We start from the raw sequence: 18,947 nt of genomic DNA, 5'->3' as shown, positions 1-18,947 counted from the left end.
GTTGAAACACTATAGAATGTTTCAGAATCTGTAGTGTTCAGCACTTCCAATCCAAGTGTAAGCGCCACACTCCTTAAAGCAGTCTCTCTAAACCAGTCTCCTCACACACACACACACACACACACACACACACACACACACACACACACACACACACTGCCTAAACCAGTCTCTCTAAACCAGTCTCCTGACACACACACACACAAACACACACACACACACACACACACACACACACACACACACACACACACACACACACTCCCTAAACCAGTCTCTCTAAACCAGTCTCCTGACACACACACACACAAACACACACACACACACACTCCCTAAACCAGTCTCTCTAAACCAGTCTCCTGACACACACATTCCCTAAACCAGTCTCCCTAAACCAGTCTCCTGACACACACACACACACACACACTCCCTAAACCAGTCTCCCTAAACCAGTCTCCTGACACACACACACATTCCCTAAACCAGTCTCCTGACACACACACATTCCCTAAACCAGTCTCCCTAAACCAGTCTCCTGACACAACACACTCCCTAAACCAGTCTCCCAAAACCAGTCTCCTGACACACACACACACTCTCTAAACCAGTCTCCCTAAACCAGTCTCCTGACACACACACTCCCTAAACCAGTCTCCTGACACACACACACTCCCTAAACCAGTCTCCCTAAACCAGTCTCCTGACACACACACACTCCCTAAACCAGTCTCCTGACACACACTCCCTAAACCTTACTACTGACACCCCTAAGCTGTTCTCCTGACACACACACTCCTGTGTCTGAACAAACAAACTCGTCTGATTGACTCGTTTGGTATTTGTCTCCACTCCAAGATCCCAGCAGTGCGTCCGGTGAGAACTGAGAAGATGTGCTGATAACGTTTCTCCATAACCGACATTCCTCTAGCGAGAGAAGGCGAAGGGAAAGAATTGAAGTTCTTCTGACCCCGACCCGCTCGCCGTAGTCCGGACTCTGTGTTGCATCGTGTTCGAGTGTTTGAGTGTTCAAGAGTATTTGAGTATTCGAGTGCTGACGGACTCTGTCCGTGACTGCCAGACAGGAGAGACGCACAAGGCTGCGTGACGTTGGGTCACACTGTGGGGCCGTTCCAAGTGAAAGAGGCTGTGAAGCATGAACCAAGCAGAACGGTGTTAGCCAGCAGATAAACAGGTTCACAATGAGTTTACAAGGTTTTTCTCTCTTTTCTCTTTCTTCACTTGAATTTTTAGTCTCTGTGGCTTACACACACACACACACACCCACACACACGCATGCTCACGAGCTCACACTGTGCCTGTCAGTTTTGCCCTGAAACATCAATCATTTAGTCAGACAATCACTCCCCTTCTAGAAGCTTCCCAATAGAAACTCCTTTAGACCGGGGTCAGCTGATCCGCAGTACTGCAGAACAAACACGGCCTGGTCCGAATGGGTGGAGAGGCGTTTCCAGAGTTTTTGAAGCATGTGCCACTCTGACATTCCCGTTTAGGAAATCCACGGATGACACAAGGACTGATTTGATCGGTAGTGCTCATTTATTACTGATTGCTGTAAATGAAATTGAACACCATTCCTGTGATACTCACACACACGCTTTTTTATGTTTCAAGTTTTGTTTCGTTGTCTGCTTTTGCTCTCCGAGATTAAATGAATTCGAAACACGTTAGAATTGTGTGAGAATTAGGCCAGTTTTTCTATCATTTCGGTATTGCTTTGGAGATGCCGACTTTCTGACGGTAGTTAGTGTTTTAATGTTTGTTTTTGTTTTTTTACTAAAGAGCAGTAAATACAATCTGTTACCTCAGACGTGATCAGCGTTAGAACGCAGGGTTCAGACAGAGCTACATATTATAGACCAGACTTTCTGTTCCAGTATGGAACTATGTGGGATCGTATCGGCTCCGTTACTAATATCTCTCGTCTGCAACGTCCCGTCCTGTGTTTACTTCCAGATTTAACCCTGCTGTCTCTGTGGGTGTTGGTACCCATTTACACTGATCCCAGATCAGATTCTCTTATAACGGATTAGGATTGTAGTAGCGGGAACTGGTTGTAGATCTGTTGTAAGAGGACAAGATTGGAGCCATTGCGCTCACCTTAAAGAGATGCATTCCCATTGGCTGGTCATAGTCATGTGGTAGTGTCAATCAAGTGTGGCCTTTTCAACCAGAACTTATTGTGTTCTGTTACAAGCATGAATATATTAACTTTTTAAATGTAAATGTGTGTGCAGGATTAGAGTAATTTAAACTGTTCATATATACTGTTACATACATGTATAACGTAAGCGTGTTCTGTCGTAAAACTGTACAGTGTGTATCTAGGGTCAAGCACAATGCTTTAATATAAATGTATATATACAGTGTGTATGTATGTATATATGTATGTGTTGTCTTGCATACATGCAGGTATGTGTTGTACAGTGACTGGTCGTGTTCCAAGAGAATGTATTTGTACGAAGCTGACCATATGATTCGGTTGTAGTGGCAGTGTAAAGACCCAAACCCGCTTTAGCACACGTGTGCACACTGTAACGCCCCCTCCCTTTCTTGCTCGGCACACGTGGGCAGTGTGGAACAAGCAGACATCGAAGTGTAGACGTCTAGAGCGTCTGGACGTTGAACTGCTCTGTCTCCGTCTGCCTGTCCCTCCATCACCTCCTGTCTCCCCGGAGCTCTCTCCTTCCTCCGTGTTTAATAGGTGGGACTGGGAACCTGACAACTGCCGATGGACTGATCTGTATTCGTGACTTTCGGGGGCTGAAGCCTTTTGCACCCAGATAAGTCGCCTCTCACAGTCCAGATGTATTCTAAGACCTTTCAGCTAAACCGCGTGAACTTCCAGTGGGTGTAGCGTGGGCAAACTCTCGGCATTTCACGCACATCAGGGGTGGTGTTCTAAACCCGTCTTGTTTGCGCTGCGAGCAAAGCCACCTGCTGCTTCCTGTGCCTCCTCCAGGGGGCGCTCTCTCTCTCTCGCTCTCTCTTTCTCTGCTTCTCTCTGCAATAGCCGGGTCTTTTCTTCCTTCTGTGGCTAATGACGGAAATAATATTCTGCATAGTAGAATAGAATTCTAATAAGCTGTGTAATTAATTGTGGAAATCGAATTCTAATTCAGCGTTTGATTAATTCTCCATGTAGTGCCTCATCCCAGTGCTTCTAGAACAGCGGTGGTGTAGATGTACTGTACATATTCAGCCCTGAGGGGACAGAAGTGGACCTTTTTACACTGACCTCAAGTTGTACCATACACGATCTGTTTCGATTTTGGCTCCAGGAGACATTGGACCTTTTTCAAATTGGAATGCTGTCTGCACAGCTGTGGTGGGTCCCCAGAACTCCCAGAACTGTTTGTGGAGAACGGTGAGATTTGAAAGGGGGGGGCTTGGGTGTGGGGGAGTGGGAATTGTATGAGTTGGGGGGGTTGCATACAGCTTTCAGAGCAGTACTGAGGTTTTCTCCATGGTCCTCCGTGTTCCCAACTCCGTCGCCACACGCTTCTGAACCCTCAGGCAGCTTTGAGCGACCTCTGAGGTGACCTCCGCAAACGTGAGGCCCACGCCCTCTCCGTGCTACCCTCATTGTAGTTAACGTGATCCGTAAAACTGATCCGAGGTCAGTGTGAAAACAGCAGCTTCTCTCCCAACAGCCTGTGTTGATCGCTGTGTTCCAGCCAAACCTGCTGCCTCGCTGGTTGTTGAAGTAGCGTGCTGTTCTAGGTCTGCAGAGCTCCTGTGTCTCCGCACGACGTCCCTCAGCCAGTTCTAGCCTGAACTTAGATTATCTTCTGATGTGACTGAATGTTTCCGTTTTTGTTTTTTTGGGGTTTTTTTTTCTACTGAAATAAAATTTAGGATTAATGTTCTGAGAACAATAATATACAGTAGAAGTATATTTTGGAAAAGTTGTTTTTAATTTTAACTGCAAAGAATATTGCACTGACTGTACTGAACAATATTCTGTGCTAATGAATGTTAAAGAACTAAATGTGTAGATATCCGATGTGTAACAAAAGAATGTCCTCAGAAGAAAGAAAATATAAAGTTGGACATTTTTGATACAGAATGTTCCGTCTTCTGTCATTCCTCTGCTCTCTCCTCTCATATGCTACATGTTTGGTCTCAAGGTTCACGTTCTTTGTTTGTCTTCTCCTGATTGGCTGGTCATGCTGACCGTGTCCTCCTGATTGGCTGGTCATGCTGACTGTTCCCTTGCTCAGGTGCCGCCATCAGCCAATTTGGTCGTTACAAGATTCCCAGCCTAACTAGCTATTCGAGCAGTTTCGTAACAAATGCCCTGCAGGACAGATCTGTAAACCAGCTACAACTCTATACTAATAAATTATACACTCTATCCAAACTGCTAGTCAATTAATCAACTTGTTACCAATTATTACAAATCAGTTTGTTACCAGATTATTACAAATTATCGGGCTCATTATGTTGATAGTTAATCTTTAATTGGTTAAAATATATATTCTTTTCCATAGTGATATATAAAAATAAATGTAAACAAACCTAGAAATTTTTAGAAAGCTTCACTTTTACTATGGGTGGATTTAGTTAAAAACAACATGGCTATATTTTATACAAAAAAGTGAAAACGTGTGAACATAAAAATGCCATCTACGTGCTTTACAAAATGTTAGTCTGTGCGTGTTCGTATCGGTGAGTTGGTCCGGATCAGTTCTAGCATCTTTGAAATCATTAACCAGTCTCTTGATTTCACACCACCTAGTGCTTTTTGTGGATAACGCTTGCTAACGGCTACGGCGAGGCACGTGGTGGTGTGCGGGATGGCCGTCGCTCAGCCCAGGTTGATGTCTCCCGCAAACATGGTTATGAGGAAAATGACGAGGAATCCCGTGAGAAGTCCAGTGTTCTGGATGATGAAGAATATCACGTCCGTCTTCGTGCTCCGTGGCTGCTCTCTGGCAATGGCGTTCATCTCGGGGAACTGAGAGAGTGAGAGAGAGATGCAAAGGCATCAAAGCTCAGCGAGCTGGCCTGGGATCAGTGGTTGTCTTTTATGTCCAATGGAAAATATAACTATGGACGAAGAGGGAAGCTGACTTCAGTACTGCACCATTATGTTGCTGATTATAATGATAGTTAGATGTTCTTCTAAACCTGTCCACAACCTGACTGGTTGTTTTGCTATACTTCCTTGCCGAGGACTAACCGAGTACCTTGTACACAAGGCATACGTGCTGACTCAAACAGTTCCAGCTGAGCAGTTAAATTGCCACCATTACAACATCTTATCTCTGCCTTCACTTACTGTCTCCTGTTTAAGCGGAAACAACGGAAGCAATAACTCCCCGCGACGGTGATAAATGTGTGTAGGGTCGTGCATTCCTGCACCTGGCTGGGTCATCGCAGGGCCCAGAGGTGAAAGAGACGAGGCCGTCGTGACTGGGTCCAAGTCTGGCAGCAGGAAGGTTTTGTTACTGCGCAGATAAAGACGGTCCTCTCTGGGCACCAGAAGCCCAACATAAAGGTCTGCTCCAGCACCGCTGGTCATATGGAGACACCCACACTGCCATAGCAACCAGTAGGTGTTGCCCAGAGGACACGCCACTGGAGGTATCATCAGTTCAGTTCTCTATATCTGTCTGTCTGTCAATCATGTCAACAGTTCATCTACAGAGTCTTAAGGGCCCTATGAAGTTGTTCTACACAACATCTTGCATCTGACTGCGGGTTCCTCACCATGTCCGCCAGGGCGATGTAGAGGAACATTCCACCAGCAAAGGCGAAGATGAGGTTGGGCGCAAACGAGCTTCCCAAGAGCACCCCCAACACCAGCCCCACGTAGCAGGACATGGCCGACAGCAGGTTGAAGAAGGCCGCCTGCGGCACGCTCAGTCCCGCGTTGAGCAGGATCACAAAGTCGCCTGCAGGGGGAGACGGGGAGCACAGACACGCTCACACACGCCATGGCAGAAACAGGACCTCGGCGTTTATAAAACCTGTATTCTCCTTTTTCTCTCACTCTTTCTCTTGCTGTCTTTTTCCTCGTCATTATTCCATTGTCTCTCCTTCCCTAATCACTATTCAGAGTGTTTTGTTGTATATTTTAATAAAGTAAGTCTGGTAAGACTCCTTCGCCCATGGCGGATAATTATTTAGAAACATGACGATCATAAAACCATGCATCTCTAAATTCTGTTAAAAATGTTTGCAATTATTTATTGTTCGGAAAGACCAAAGCATTAGAAAAGCACAGAACAGATAATCAAGAGCAAGCGTGGGAGGAGATCTGACCTCTGAGTATGTCACAGAGTGAAGCAGTGTTTGTTTGGGGAGGGCCTGACTCACTAGAACGGGAAAAGTGCGCAGATGCACTCGCAAGACACTAAATGTGTCGATTTCAACGTCACCCTTGTTCATTATCATCGTATCATCACTCTTGCTCATTGGTCTCTCACCGAGCTCATGAGGGAACTCCTCACAGACGATGGCTAACGACGTGCTGAAGCCGGTGAGGACGGACACGGTGAAGGAGGCGCCGATGGCCAGGCCGTCGATGAAGTTGTGCAGGGCGTCGCTCAGCGTGATCATCCATGCCAGCGTCTTCACCCCCGCCAGCCGACGGCTCGACAGACACTGGCACAAACCTCGGCCAGATTCCGTCGCCTGTAGGGGGGGGCGTGGATGAGAGGACGCAGAGAACAGAGTGACCAGTTACCCCAAGCACCCACCAAAACACACACACATTTAATTTCAGTGTCATTTTACTTATAATGTGTGTGTATAATTACACACTACTTATGCATTGAACTCCACAATGGGAGCAGACGTTAGATGTTACCACAATGTTATATTTCATAATAACTCAATATGACATACTGATCTGATTATAATGTGTGCATCTAACATCCACACATGCTGTAATTTCATATTTCAGCATTAGCATGTACGACAGGACGTGTGTAGTGTTTGAGGGCATAAATAAGATGGCCAGGACACACTGTTCATGAAGAGGGTCACAAGACCGAGCTGTCCTGACAACAGCTGCAACAACCTAAGACAAATACAGCTGAGAGTCTCACTGGGACCGGACCAGAGGAGACGGAGACCCCCTACGTGAACATGCAACGACCCTGAATTCATCTCAGCCTCTCGCATCAGGCCAGCTCTTCCTCATTTCAGTACTGCCTTTCCCCACTGATCAGATATCAAGTTTCAGCCTGCCGTGTTGAAGTTTGGCTGTAGCAGAGACGCTAGCAGTGTCTCATGTCCCGCAGTGTTAAGACTATCTGCTCCTACACTTAGAACATGACATGACAGGCGGTTACAAGCACGTCGTGCCACCTGTGTCCACTGTCTTCTGTTTATAATAGGCCTAAAACCAGAGAAGACCTTAGACCTCCTGCTCATATCTTCTGAGCCTGCTCAAAGGTTAAGCTCATTAATGCTAACTAAAGACAAATAATTTGTATTTCAGGGAAGACCTTCCTGGAGACTAGTCTCCAACTCGGCACACAGCACGTTTGCAATTGTTGGGGTTTTTCTTTAATCCACATGCCAACCATTTACAGTGCATCCAGAAAATATTCATAGCGTTTCACTTTTTTGTTTGTTGCAGATTTATTAAAAAGTAAAAACAAACAAAACAAAAAAATCACATACATAAGTATTCACAGCCTTTGCCATGATACTCAACACTGAGCTCAGGTGCTTCCTGTTTCCACCGATCCATCTTCCATAAATGGAACAGGTTTGGAACCACCGGGATTCTTCCTAGCGTTGGCTGCACAGCCAATCTGATTGATCAGGGTAGAAGGGTCTGATTGAGGGAGGTGACCCACAACACAAGGGTCACTCTGATAGAGCTTCAACATTGCTCTGTGGAGAGAGGAGAACCTTCCAGAAGGACAATAATTTCTACCACACCAATCAGGCCTGTATGGTAGAGTGGGCAGATGTAAGCCACTCCTCAGTAAAAGGCACAAGACCGCCCTTTTGGAGTTTGTCAAAAGGCACCTGAAGGACTCTCAGACCATGAGAAACAAAATTGTCTGGCCTGATGACACAAAGATTGAACTCTTTGGCCTGAATGCCAAGCGTCATGTCTGGAGGAAACCAGGCCACACTCATCACCTGGCCAATACCATCCAATAAAGTTTGGGTGAAACTGCCTAAAAGTTGTTGAGCTTGTAGCATCACACTCAAGAAGACTTGAGACTGTAATTGCTAAAGTTGCTTCAACACAGTATTGAGCAAAGGCTGCTAAAACTTATGCTCATGCTTTTTGTTGGGGTTTTTAAATATACATGTTTAAAACATTCAAGCATTTTTAACTTTGAGGGGAAAAAATGAATCTAATACATTTTGGAATAAACATAATAAAATGTAGAAAAGTGCTGTGAAACTTTTGCGGGTGCACTGTACACTGAAGGAGCAGCCAGTGTGGGCAATGATAATGTAGACAAATATTAAAAATCAAAACTAAAATAAAGAGACTCAGAGACGTTACTGAAGGGACAGGTGGTACCTGCTGGGAATCAAGTTGTACCAGCTGGGAGAATGACTACCTGCTGGGACTCAGGTTGCTGGGACAGGTGTGATACCAGCTGGGACATGTGTGATACCAGCTGGGACAGGTGTGATACCAGCTGAGACAGGTGTGATACCAGCTGGGACAGGTAGTACCTGCTGGGACTCAGGTGGCTCCTGGTCTTCAGGAGAGTCTGACGTCCTGCTGGTCTTGTCACAGTGTGCAGTGCTGAAGCTGGTGACGGTGATCACAGCACCCCCGTTTTGCTGGGGGACCCCCGCAGAGCTGGAGTGACTGTGGCCATGCTGGGAACACAACATGTAGGACAGATGGTATGTAGGGATGCCAAAGGAAAGGGCACGAGCTGACTGGCTGTAATGGGGCCCTTTGCTACTTCACACTGAGACACAGTCACTGTCAAACACTGAGTGTGATCTTCGCAATTAACCGTAATTGAAACGCAATTAAGCGTTTCAATTGTTTGGTTGAACAATCCTTCAAGTTGTGATGTTTGATTGACCTAAAGAAAGTTCTCCATCATGCTCCTGAGGCTGGAACCAGAAAATCTGTGCAAACGTGTGTACATTTAAGTTCTGTACTAGCACTGCCTCAGGTGTACGGAGGTGAAGCAAAAGACAGCAGTCCCACCTCATGATCCGTCTTCAGAACCATCTGCAGAATCTTCTCCATGAAGAAGAGCAGGTAGAAGCCGCCAAAGATCCCAACCGCTTTCTGGATGTAGTTGTCCGACTTCGGGTCGAACCCCAGGGCCTGCCGATGTATACAGGGTTCAACGTTTGCACAGATAAAGTCAGATCCAGCGGTTTGCAGTTGAAAGGCCTTTTTTCATGTGTCGCACTGCTAGCAACACGAGGTCCCCGTTACCTCAGGAATGAGCTGAAGCACGGCGTTGGAGAACAGCGTCCCGATAGCCAGGCCGATGAAGTACGTGAGCACTTTCGGGAAGTAGGGCTTCTTAGTGAAGGGGAGGACGAGCAGACCCAGGAGAGAGAACAAGTTGATGATGGTAACAGCCAGGAAGCCATAACCCCACACTGTTGGGAAAGTGAGGTGACACACTCAGAACGTCAGGCTAAGAGGCAACGTTCATACACAGCAGCAGTTCAGAGGTCTGTGGCATCATATTCGTCTGTGCTACTCGCTAACGTGTGCTGCAGGTGCAGCGTTTGAGCTGAGCTGCACGTCCACAAGCTAAAATATACACATTTTTATGGATTTCAAGTCACCCTTGGAAACCTCTAGTGCGACAAGCTTGCACAGAGATGGAGCATGCAAAATCATCAAGAAATATTTGCCTGTTTTAGTAAACAAAATAAATATCAAGTACAGAATGTTAATATAACACACAAAAATATCCTACTGGGTCACCGGAATAGAATAAGAGATCATGCTTAATTAATGACACGTAAATGAAACTGAGACGTCTTACATACATCTTTTTTATTTATTATACGTTAAATATAGCCTACATTACTTTAACTACCCAAAAGAACCATCTCGGGTATTTTTGAGTTGGTAACCTCGTAGTTACCACCGTTACTGGACCCATTAATCTCCTGTTGCAGCTGTTTCCAGGTACAGAGGATGAAGTCTAAAGTGTATTGTTTCAGAACACGAGACATGTAGCCACTGTACCACGCCAGAATCTTATCAAACTATACTTCAGACTGTATCAGAACGGAAGTTCCGGAGTTTCCCTATCAGAACGGTTATTGTGGGGTGCCCTAAGCTGGAACAAGGTCCATGTTTAAACCTCTGAGTGGACCAATGCACGCTCGCACGCGCTAGAGTGCGTAATGGGCTGCAGATGATGAAACCTTGCACGGACACGTCTAAAAATCTGCAACGTGCACGCACAGCGATAAAGTCAAATGTGCAAATGCGCACTAATGCACCAAGAGAAAAAAGATCTGAATTGTTAACGAGTTTCTAAGTAAACGTTGATGTGAATGCGGCTCAGAATCAGAATGTAATGTCAACCTGCTGTTATAAACTTGGACTTGTCTTCATTCATTTCAACCATTGAAGGATTTTGGACTGTCACCCCATCGACCTGTGAACCGTTGCGGTCCAATCCGTGCGGAGCTGCCATCGAACCCACCGTGCTGCTCGATGTGCTTGAGGTGGGCGGCCGACGGTGGGGAGCAGGGCAGAAGCGCTTGGTTGAGCAGGGCAGGACACACGGTCTTCAGGTGATCCGTGTCCAGGTGTGTGAGGTTGCTGAGCCCGTAGAGCGCGAGGATGTCCTCCGCAGACACGCACTGTCCATCCAGGCGCGAGACACAGACAATCAATTAAGACAGAAAGCAGTCCTTCACATACAGCATGAAGAAACGCGTGTTAAGTGATCATTTACGGGCTTATTGTGTTAAAATGAAATCATACTACTAGTATTTTCATGATTAGCAATGGACGTTTTTAATAAACTAAAGCAAATAGCTGGTGAAAAAGTGTTTTAATTACTCGAATGAACCTGCGGTCCACAATTTGTGCGCAGGGTTTAATTGGTGTTTGGCAAGACTAATAAAAGCAGATGTTGATCTCACCTGAGCATGCACAGACTCCTTTTCCCAAGATGCGGGATTTTCTTGCACAATTCTTTCCAGTAAACTCTTAATTCCACTGTGATCGAGTAAGCCGTTTTCACCGTAAACCGCTAGAATGTCCTGAAGGAAAACGCTGTGCTGTGGCTCAGCTGTAACGCTCACTAAAACCCCTACAAAAACACCTGCAAACAACCATGCAAAAGTACTCATGGTCATCTCTGAAGTAATCGTCCGAAATACAGACCGATGATATTTGTGAGTGTGTCTTCAGGCGGCTGTCAAACTCTGCATGACAGCGAAACGATGATTATATACGGAATCTGTCGACGATGATAATCTCATTTTAAGAAATAAAACTACAGCTATCACAAAAAGTTTATTAGCCCGTAGATAACGGCAGTGAGCTCGTCACTAAATCCTGTCCTGTAGCCACTGTTGCACCTCCGGTTGTCGAACCACACAATTTCCTAGCAATAACCGCGATAAGGACAATTACCTCCGTTATTTCCATATCATAGTCCTGTCCCACTGAACATAGAAGCCTGTCCAGCCTATCATAGAACATACCTCACAGTCAATATGAAGCTTATCAACACAGATTGTGTCACATTAGATATAGACTTCTTATAGACGCATATAATTTATGACACCTGTCACAATTTGTCTGCTTATTTAACAGTACTGCCACTTTTGATTTATTTAACCTATTTGTAGGCTTATTGAGTGATATTAAAGGAATTTATAAGCATGAACTGCAACGCCCCCTAGTGTTCAAAATAAAGATTTTGACGCAGCGGGGGTAAAGACCTTTGACACAATTAATATCGCATCAGCCGAGGAAGAAAAAAGAAATAGCTATAAATATATACAGTAAAATATGATCAAAATACCCGTGCTGTTGTGCTATTGTAATAAATAATTATATAACTATATGATATAACTCATCAGTTCAGATAAATGATCAACTCGTGTGCCGTGAGGTTCTCCCGTGTCCCCCGGTTCGTCTCAGTGGCGCCACCTGCCGTCGGTCGCGCGATGGAGCAAGAACCACCGAAGAAGAGAAGGAGAGGGCACGCGCCACTTCCGGGACGTGGTTCCGTTGAGCGTCGGGCTGGCGGGCTGCTGTCAGCTGCGATGAGGAGTGAACGCTGCGCCCCAAACCAGCGCTTTAATCTGAGGTAACTAACTAACAGATGTGTTTCCCGCCGAAATTTGGTTCTTTTCCGTGGTTTGGCTATTTTGTGGTAAAGTCCTTAGCATAAAAAAGGAAAGTCTACATGGGACAGTGGCTAAAGTGTTAAAGTGTCTTTAGCTCGCGGGCTAGTTCTGCCCTTGGAGTGATTCGGTCCAATATAAAAGTACTGGGTTAGTTACCCGGTCCGGTTTACGGACTCTTTGTAATGTCGGTTATTGTGTGTCAGTCAAGTCAAATGTTCTGACGTTACTCTGTCGGCCTGCACGAGCACATGATAACAGAATAGGAAGAAGTTTCAGTATCTGTTACTTTTGTATTGTACACCTTTGTAGACATTTTCTAACTAACTTGCTAACTAATGTGTGTGTATATATATATATATATATATATATATATATATATATATATATAAATATATAACTATTCCTCCATATGCATTATTGCTGGAGTTCTCTTCTGTGTGTGTGTGTGTGCGCATAATCAAATGATATTTCCTTGAGTCACTGTGTAACATAAACATTTGGTGTGTGTTTGGCGGCTGTTCTCCTGACTGTGCGGTGCTGTTCTCCTGGAGATGACAGGTCCTTGCCAATGGGTGTGAGCCGGCTGGACGTTCTCTACAGGAAGCTCCTCCTCACCAAGCTCTTCATTCGGGGTTGGGGGAGGCCAGAGGACCTGAAAAGGCACGTGGGCTACATCACCGAACGCCAACACACGTCAGACTTCAGAGTGACGGAGCTGTTCCCCGGTCGGCTTTCACAGCTCCTCATCTGATGCGTAGCCTGCTGTGTTCTGACCGTTGGAGCGTGGATGAACATGAGGCGGCCGCTTGGACCGGGCCGCTTATTTTGAGATCCGTACGGAACCGGATAATTCAGCTCTGTGGTCAAAGGGCAAAGAGCTCAACTGATTATGTACATCATGTGTACATTATGTTTCAAAGAAATGTGTAGAAGAAATTTCACTGGAGGGTTCGCCCTGGAGACTCATAATCTATTTATTTATTCATTTATGCTCATCAGTAATTATGAAACATACCCACTTACAATCTCAAGTATAGTGAAAAGGTCTTTAATTACATGGTGCGTAAGACTACAGACATGCGCCTATGTCGTATGTGTGTAACTTGTGGAAACATTACTTATGACACCCGTTTTATGTGTGTACGAGGAGTTAATCTCAGCAAAAGGAACTCAGTTCAATTTTAGTGGCTTTCTGTGTGATTTGGAATAATGTCTTCCTGTATTTGGTGAGCATCAGTTTTCTTCTTTTATGCTATGGTCATAGCTTGCGTTCCTCTTTTTTTTTTGACCACCAGAATATTTGAGTTCCGGAAAGTCATAGGAGACAGAGAGAAGTGTAAGCACCTGGTACCACGGGACTACCCAGTGTTTATTGACAAGGTCAGCTCCGTCATGCTAACTGGGTTTCATCACTGGGCCCGGACTCGGACCTTTTCAACCAAGAGTGGGACAGAAGGCACTAGACTGGTCATCACCTAAACCACTTCAACTTTTTAATTATGTCAGTGACATGACAACGAAAGAGTCTTCATGTATAACTGGTTAATGTCTGATTAAAGATATAAAAATATGAAGTACCTTGTCTTTAATAGACATAACCTCACAAATGTATGGCTGTAATGGATAAGTGTTATTCCTGAGATGGTCCATGGCTGTGTTTGAGACCTGACGCATGTTTGCAGGTGGAGGAACAGTCAGACTGCAGAATTCTCAATGGCCATTTCACGTCCCCCTTGGCTCATCTCGTGCCGGGCATCCTGCCAGCGGAGTCGGTCCGAGCGAGGTAAGCCCAGTCCTCCGACCCCGACGACGAGGTCCGCGCTCCATGTGGATCTTTTCCCGGAAAGTCCCGGTTAAAGGTGCCATAAACCGCGTTCCTTCCAGCTTTCAGTTCATAGTGCCCAGACGATGGCGGAGGCACAGGCCCGTGTGTATCCACTTAGCCGGGACGGGAGATCACGTGAGTACGCTGGGCCGGCCCGCCTCGCCACGGCTCTCCGCGGGTCGCCGACGCACGCGGCTCCAGCGTTTCTGGGGTTTTTTTTCCGTGTTTGCAGTTTTTCTGGAGGAGGCGGACGCTGATGGCCAGACCCATGATCAAAGAGACAGGAATGGCCTCGCTGCTGCTGGAGAACCCTTATTATATCCTCTAAATGGCATTGTGTACATGTGTGTGTGGACGTGTTCATGTGTGTGTGTGTGTGTGTTGGTAAATTAGCTGATTCTCTACTGAAGGTCCTTTCTGGTGAAGGGCCGCATGCGTCTTCAGTTTTCTTAACTCAGAATGGCACATGGATGCAGAAAGCCGAAAGACCAAGTGTGAGTGTCCCATCCCTTCACCTTTATACCGTATATACGCTGGGCTTGACTGGGACGTGTGTAATATGTCAACTCTGGTGTCACGTTCTTGACGTGTGCTGTTGCTCCACGTGTGCCAAAGGCGTTCCAGTCTGAAAAACGTTTCGGACCTCTTCGTGATGGGCGGAGCTCTGGTTCTGGAGTCAGCCGCTCTGCTTCACTGGCTGGAGAGGGAGGGCTACTGGCCTCTGGGCATGACCGGTATCTCTATGGGAGGCCATGTAGGTCCTGCTTAGAGCCTGCCTGATTCATCGATACTTAACTGTGGTATCGCGGTACATTGAAATATCATGAGTTATACACTTGATTTGTTGTATTTGTAGAGAACTAAAGCGTCAGGACTGTTATAAGGATATTGGCCTCTAGTTCCAGTTTATTCCACTGTAGTGAGTAAAGTGTTTGAGTCTGAATTAGTAATGTTATCCCATTCAGGAGGTCTCCCCTTTTACAAAAGAAAATGGATGTTTATTTCTTTTTTATAATCTCATAGTCCAAATCTTAGTTTTAGTTATACAATCATAGTCAGATAATTATTAACATCTTCATTGTAAAAGGAACATAAATAGATTCTTGAATTGAATGGGTTACTCATAAAAAAAAATGCTACATTCATTGTTATTTCCATGTCTCTCCTCTAGATGGCGTCTCTAGCCGTGACAAACTGGCCCAAGCCGATTCCTCTGATTCCCTGTCTGTCCTGGAGTACAGCTTCCAGTGTTTTTACCACAGTAAGATTTCTTTCCCCTCTCTCATGTCATTCCTTTTAGTTCCTCATTATGTTTTGAGCTTGTTGGGAAATTTATTTCGATGTCTTTGTGTCGCACTTAAAATATTCTACAGATTGGTGTTGTAGTTTCAAATATGTACCACTAGATGTCACTCGTATATTAAGTGGCGGACAAGATTTCAAAGGAAGCTTAGCAAACTCATCTCATACATTCGAAAAGTGTATTAATAATCATAATAATAGCAGTTAATATTTTTATTGTGTAGTTATGGTTGTGGTGAATGGCATTTGTAAGACTGTGGTGTTCTTGCTACCTTGGGCTGTGCCCAGGATGTGAGTGTGTGCGTCTCCTCCCAACTCTCTCCTCCTGCAGGGGGTTCTAAGTAAAGCTGTGAATTGGAGAGAGCTGGAGAAGCAGTACGCTACACATACGGTGTACGAGGAAGAGATCATACACATGCTGGAGTATTGTGGGGTAAGGGGATTACTCGCACCATAATACTGCATGCTGGCTTGGGTTATTCACACTGTAATACTGCAGATTGACTGGGATTATTCGTGCTATGGAGTACTGTGGAGTAAAGGGATTATCATCAGTATTGTGGAGTAAGGAGATTATTCAGACTAACGCTGCAGTCTGAACAGGATTATTCACGCAGGGACTTTTCACGTACTGGAATATTTAATTATAATGGGATTGTGTGTGTGTGTGTGTGTGTGTGTGTGTGTGTGTGTGTGTGTGTGTGTGTGTGTGTGTGTGTGTGTGTGTGTGTGTGTTTATATAAATGTTTCTGGGTATCAATTCAAACTCAAATTTTATTTGACAAAATTGACAAAAAACTTAAAGAATGGACTTTGTTAATGATACAGAAATCATTTTTTGAGGTTCCGCTATTGACTAACTCAAAGAACAACAACACTACAATCTCTGTCTGCAACATCCCTTATCAAGACACGTGTCTCACACTCACACAGCGACTGTTCCATCCAGACAGACTCGTTCCGGATGGGCCAGGACTTCGTCCGCGACGCCCCAGGCACCCTGGACCAGCTCTCTGACATGACCCTGACTCTGGGCCTGGGCAGGGTGGAGCGGCTGCGGCTGGGCCTGTCCGGCAGGGGGCGTAGTGGCCGCGGGGACGTGGAGCATGTGCTTTCGGCTGTAGGTGGCGCCGGCGGGCACCGCGCGGACACCGTCCACGCCAAGGCTGCCCGGTCCCTGCAGAGGGAGTCTATGTGCTTCATGAAGGGGGTCATGGATGAATGCACACACATCGCCAACTTCTCAGGTGGGCAGTCCCAGTCCTAGCTGTCTTGAATTGTACGAGGACTGATCTGGAAGCAGCGTTGTCTTTAATTCTGGCTACCTGTATGTCCTGTCTGATTGGACACTAATGCTTTGTCTGCCTCTCTGCGTATCTCTCTGCCCACCTCTCTGTTGCATGCTTTGCCTGACACTCTGCCAAATACTTTCACTGCCTCTACCTACCCCTGTCCGATACCCCATCTGACGCCCCGCCTGCCCCTCTGCCTGTCCCGCAGTGCCGGTGGATCCCAGCCTGATCGTCATCGTGCAGGCCAAGGAGGACGCATACGTCCCGCGCACAGGCGTCCGCAGCCTGCAGGACATCTGGCCTGGCTGTGAGGTGCGCTACCTGGACGGGGGTCACATCAGCGCCTACCTGTTCAAGCAGGCTCTTTTTAGGTCAGTCGACAATTACTCTCACACCCTGCTGTACACAGAACTCTCCGACTCGGCCGAAGGAATTTCATTAGCACAGTTATCAGTGTGGCGTGGTTATTATCTTTGGTTTACAGGTTTTTCTTGGCAGTACAGTACGAGTATCGCATTTACAAAATGTTCTTCTTTCTCCCCACCCAAACAATGCGTAAAAATTTTAATTGTGAATTAACACTTTTTGGTATGTGTGGGGGGGGGGGGGGGGGGCTGTTGTTATTTATTTATTTATTTTGGTCTGTTTGTCATATTCAGGCAAGCCATTTATGATGCCTTCAGCCGGTTCCTTCAGAAATACCCTGCGTTATAGGCACGGATCTTCCAGAACTGGCCATCAACGGGACAGGTGCCAATCCCGGTCAGACACGGGAACAAAGAAAGCTGAACATAACGTCGAACACGCCAAAACTCTCAGAGGATCCCATAACAGAAAACATGTTGTGTAGCTGCTAACGACCGACAGGGGAGGGTTGACTTAACGCAAATACTGAGTTGTTTAGAGACGTTAATGCTCCTTGCACTGTGTGTCATGTGACCTCCTGGTATGGCCGATATGAAGTATCGGGACTCTTACTTGAGAATATTTTGCCTTTCCTCGTGCCATCAATCAAGAAAATGATATTGAGGTTCTATGCATCAGTCTGAGTGTCATAAGTACTGCTTTTGTAGCCTGTTCTTTCATGTATTTCAGTAACTCTGCACGAAACACTGCCAAACCCACGGTATCATGGGCGCACGGGATTAAGTAATAGCATTTGAACGCATTAGCGTCAGTGGTACTGTTTGCTTTCGTTAATCTGGTGTGGACCTTAAGCATCCTACTTTCCTTGATTTAAAATCACAGCCTGCTCCCTAAACACTTTTGATTCAACTCTAAAATAAAAAGGACTTTTCTGACACCTTGACTGATGTTTGCATCTATAATAAAATAACACATTAGGTAATCGGTTACTGTGTGATAAAGGTAGCCTGTCAAAAACTATCAGGAAAAAATAAATCTGAAAATTATAATTTCACTTTTTAACAACATTTTTTATAAAAATAAAATATTAATTTTATCCGAGTTTTCTGAACAATCTGTTAAATACATTTTATTCAGTTAGCTGCTTTTATATGAACCCCAGCTGAAGCGCGTGGCGCAGATACGTCACAGCTGCGTGCGTTACGTGCGGACTGGGTGCGCGCGCCCCGTGAAAGGCAGTCGCTCCGGTCCACGAACGGCACGAGCGGCACGTTTTCGCGCTTTACTCTGCCTAAACGTGCCCCGCTCGGCTCTCCAATGGTTTTATCATTAAACCAACGAACTGAGAATGTGAGAATGTAAAGGCTGCGAAGGTACAAATGTATTTCCGGCTGATTTTGGGCACTAAGCGACCCGCGTGCCTCCTCGGGGAGCCGCCCGGTCCGCTTGCTCGGCATCAGCATCAGCCAGCAGCGGTCACGGATCTGCGCTCTCAGCACCGAGCAGGTCCTCCGGTTCACTGTGTGTGCCGGTGCAATCTAATTACCGCACCTTTCACACACACGTGAAACACAACGCAGGGTTGACGGTTGCCGTTGTCGCATGTGCTCCCGGGATGATGCTGCATCCGCCTCATCCGCCGGTGGTGTCACATTCGAGCAGGCGCTTTTTATTACCGCTAATATACCATGTGAATGTATACAAGTCATTTATTCATATGCAATTCAGTTGTATGTCTGCAGTTTATAAAAAAAATTATATGTAAACGTATCAGAAGTTTTCGTAACATCGTGTGTGTGGTGTGTGTATGTATCTCTCTCTCTCTCTCTCTCTCTCTCTCTCTCTCTCTCTCT

At 45.8% G+C, this 18,947-nt stretch overlaps 3 protein-coding genes across 9 annotated transcripts in view; 2 read left to right on the top strand and 1 right to left on the bottom strand.

Annotated features, from left to right (window-relative positions):
* The window catches only part of dgkq (diacylglycerol kinase theta), a 26,872-nt gene extending 22,785 nt beyond the window's left edge, over positions 1 to 4,087 (top strand). For both annotated transcript variants that reach the window (XM_076986431.1, XM_076986430.1), the window contains exon 22: positions 1 to 4,087. This exon is cut by the window's left edge and continues 252 nt beyond it. The gene's annotated coding sequence lies outside the window, so the exon portion shown is untranslated.
* On the bottom strand, positions 4,039 to 11,720 carry LOC143487515 (metal cation symporter ZIP8). The gene is made up of 8 exons (XM_076986467.1): positions 11,092 to 11,720; positions 10,647 to 10,806; positions 9,410 to 9,579; positions 9,173 to 9,295; positions 8,680 to 8,829; positions 6,453 to 6,660; positions 5,734 to 5,918; positions 4,039 to 4,978 (listed from the first exon to the last, which is right to left on the bottom strand). Exons 1-8 carry the CDS (start codon positions 11,305 to 11,307, stop codon positions 4,829 to 4,831), a joined length of 1,362 nt encoding a protein of 453 aa, XP_076842582.1. The 5' UTR covers positions 11,308 to 11,720; the 3' UTR covers positions 4,039 to 4,828.
* Positions 11,721 to 12,147: 427 nt separating this feature from the next.
* abhd18 (abhydrolase domain containing 18) lies at positions 12,148 to 18,031 on the top strand. 6 transcript variants are annotated; one of them, XM_076986433.1, is made up of 13 exons: positions 12,148 to 12,269; positions 12,861 to 12,969; positions 13,605 to 13,689; positions 13,992 to 14,092; positions 14,194 to 14,269; positions 14,367 to 14,453; positions 14,603 to 14,628; positions 14,750 to 14,888; positions 15,306 to 15,395; positions 15,768 to 15,869; positions 16,386 to 16,683; positions 16,937 to 17,099; positions 17,388 to 18,031. In XM_076986433.1, exons 2-13 carry the CDS (start codon positions 12,878 to 12,880, stop codon positions 17,440 to 17,442), a joined length of 1,314 nt encoding a protein of 437 aa, XP_076842548.1. In that variant the 5' UTR covers positions 12,148 to 12,269; positions 12,861 to 12,877; the 3' UTR covers positions 17,443 to 18,031. The 6 variants fall into 6 exon arrangements, with proteins under 6 accessions (XP_076842548.1, XP_076842547.1, XP_076842549.1 ...); XM_076986432.1 differs by having other exon boundaries at positions 12,156 to 12,269; positions 12,868 to 12,969; XM_076986434.1 differs by having other exon boundaries at positions 12,230 to 12,269; positions 12,861 to 13,368; positions 13,992 to 14,269.
* Positions 18,032 to 18,947: the final 916 nt, after the last annotated feature.

Source organism: Brachyhypopomus gauderio, chromosome 2 (assembly GCF_052324685.1).
Source record: "Brachyhypopomus gauderio isolate BG-103 chromosome 2, BGAUD_0.2, whole genome shotgun sequence".
Classification (NCBI taxonomy): domain Eukaryota; kingdom Metazoa; phylum Chordata; class Actinopteri; order Gymnotiformes; family Hypopomidae; genus Brachyhypopomus; species Brachyhypopomus gauderio.
This window is presented reverse-complemented; position numbering and strand designations above follow the sequence as displayed.

Bases quoted from the DNA above. Each gene is read 5' to 3' on its own strand.
- abhd18 (XM_076986432.1), top strand. From the start codon at position 12,226: ATGAGGAGTGAACGCTGCGCCCCAAACCAGCGCTTTAATCTGAG. The intron at 13,690-13,991 runs GTCAGCTCCGTC...GCATGTTTGCAG, and splicing joins ACCCAGTGTTTATTGACAAG to GTGGAGGAACAGTCAGACTG. The intron at 16,684-16,936 runs GTGGGCAGTCCC...CCTGTCCCGCAG, and splicing joins ACACATCGCCAACTTCTCAG to TGCCGGTGGATCCCAGCCTG.
- LOC143487515 (XM_076986467.1), bottom strand. From the start codon at position 11,307: ATGACCATGAGTACTTTTGCATGGTTGTTTGCAGGTGTTTTTGTAGGG. The intron at 9,580-10,646 runs GTGGGTTCGATG...CTTTCCCAACAG, and splicing joins CAAGCACATCGAGCAGCACG to TGTGGGGTTATGGCTTCCTG. The intron at 8,830-9,172 runs GTGGGACTGCTG...TTGTGTTCCCAG, and splicing joins TTCTGAAGACGGATCATGAG to CATGGCCACAGTCACTCCAG.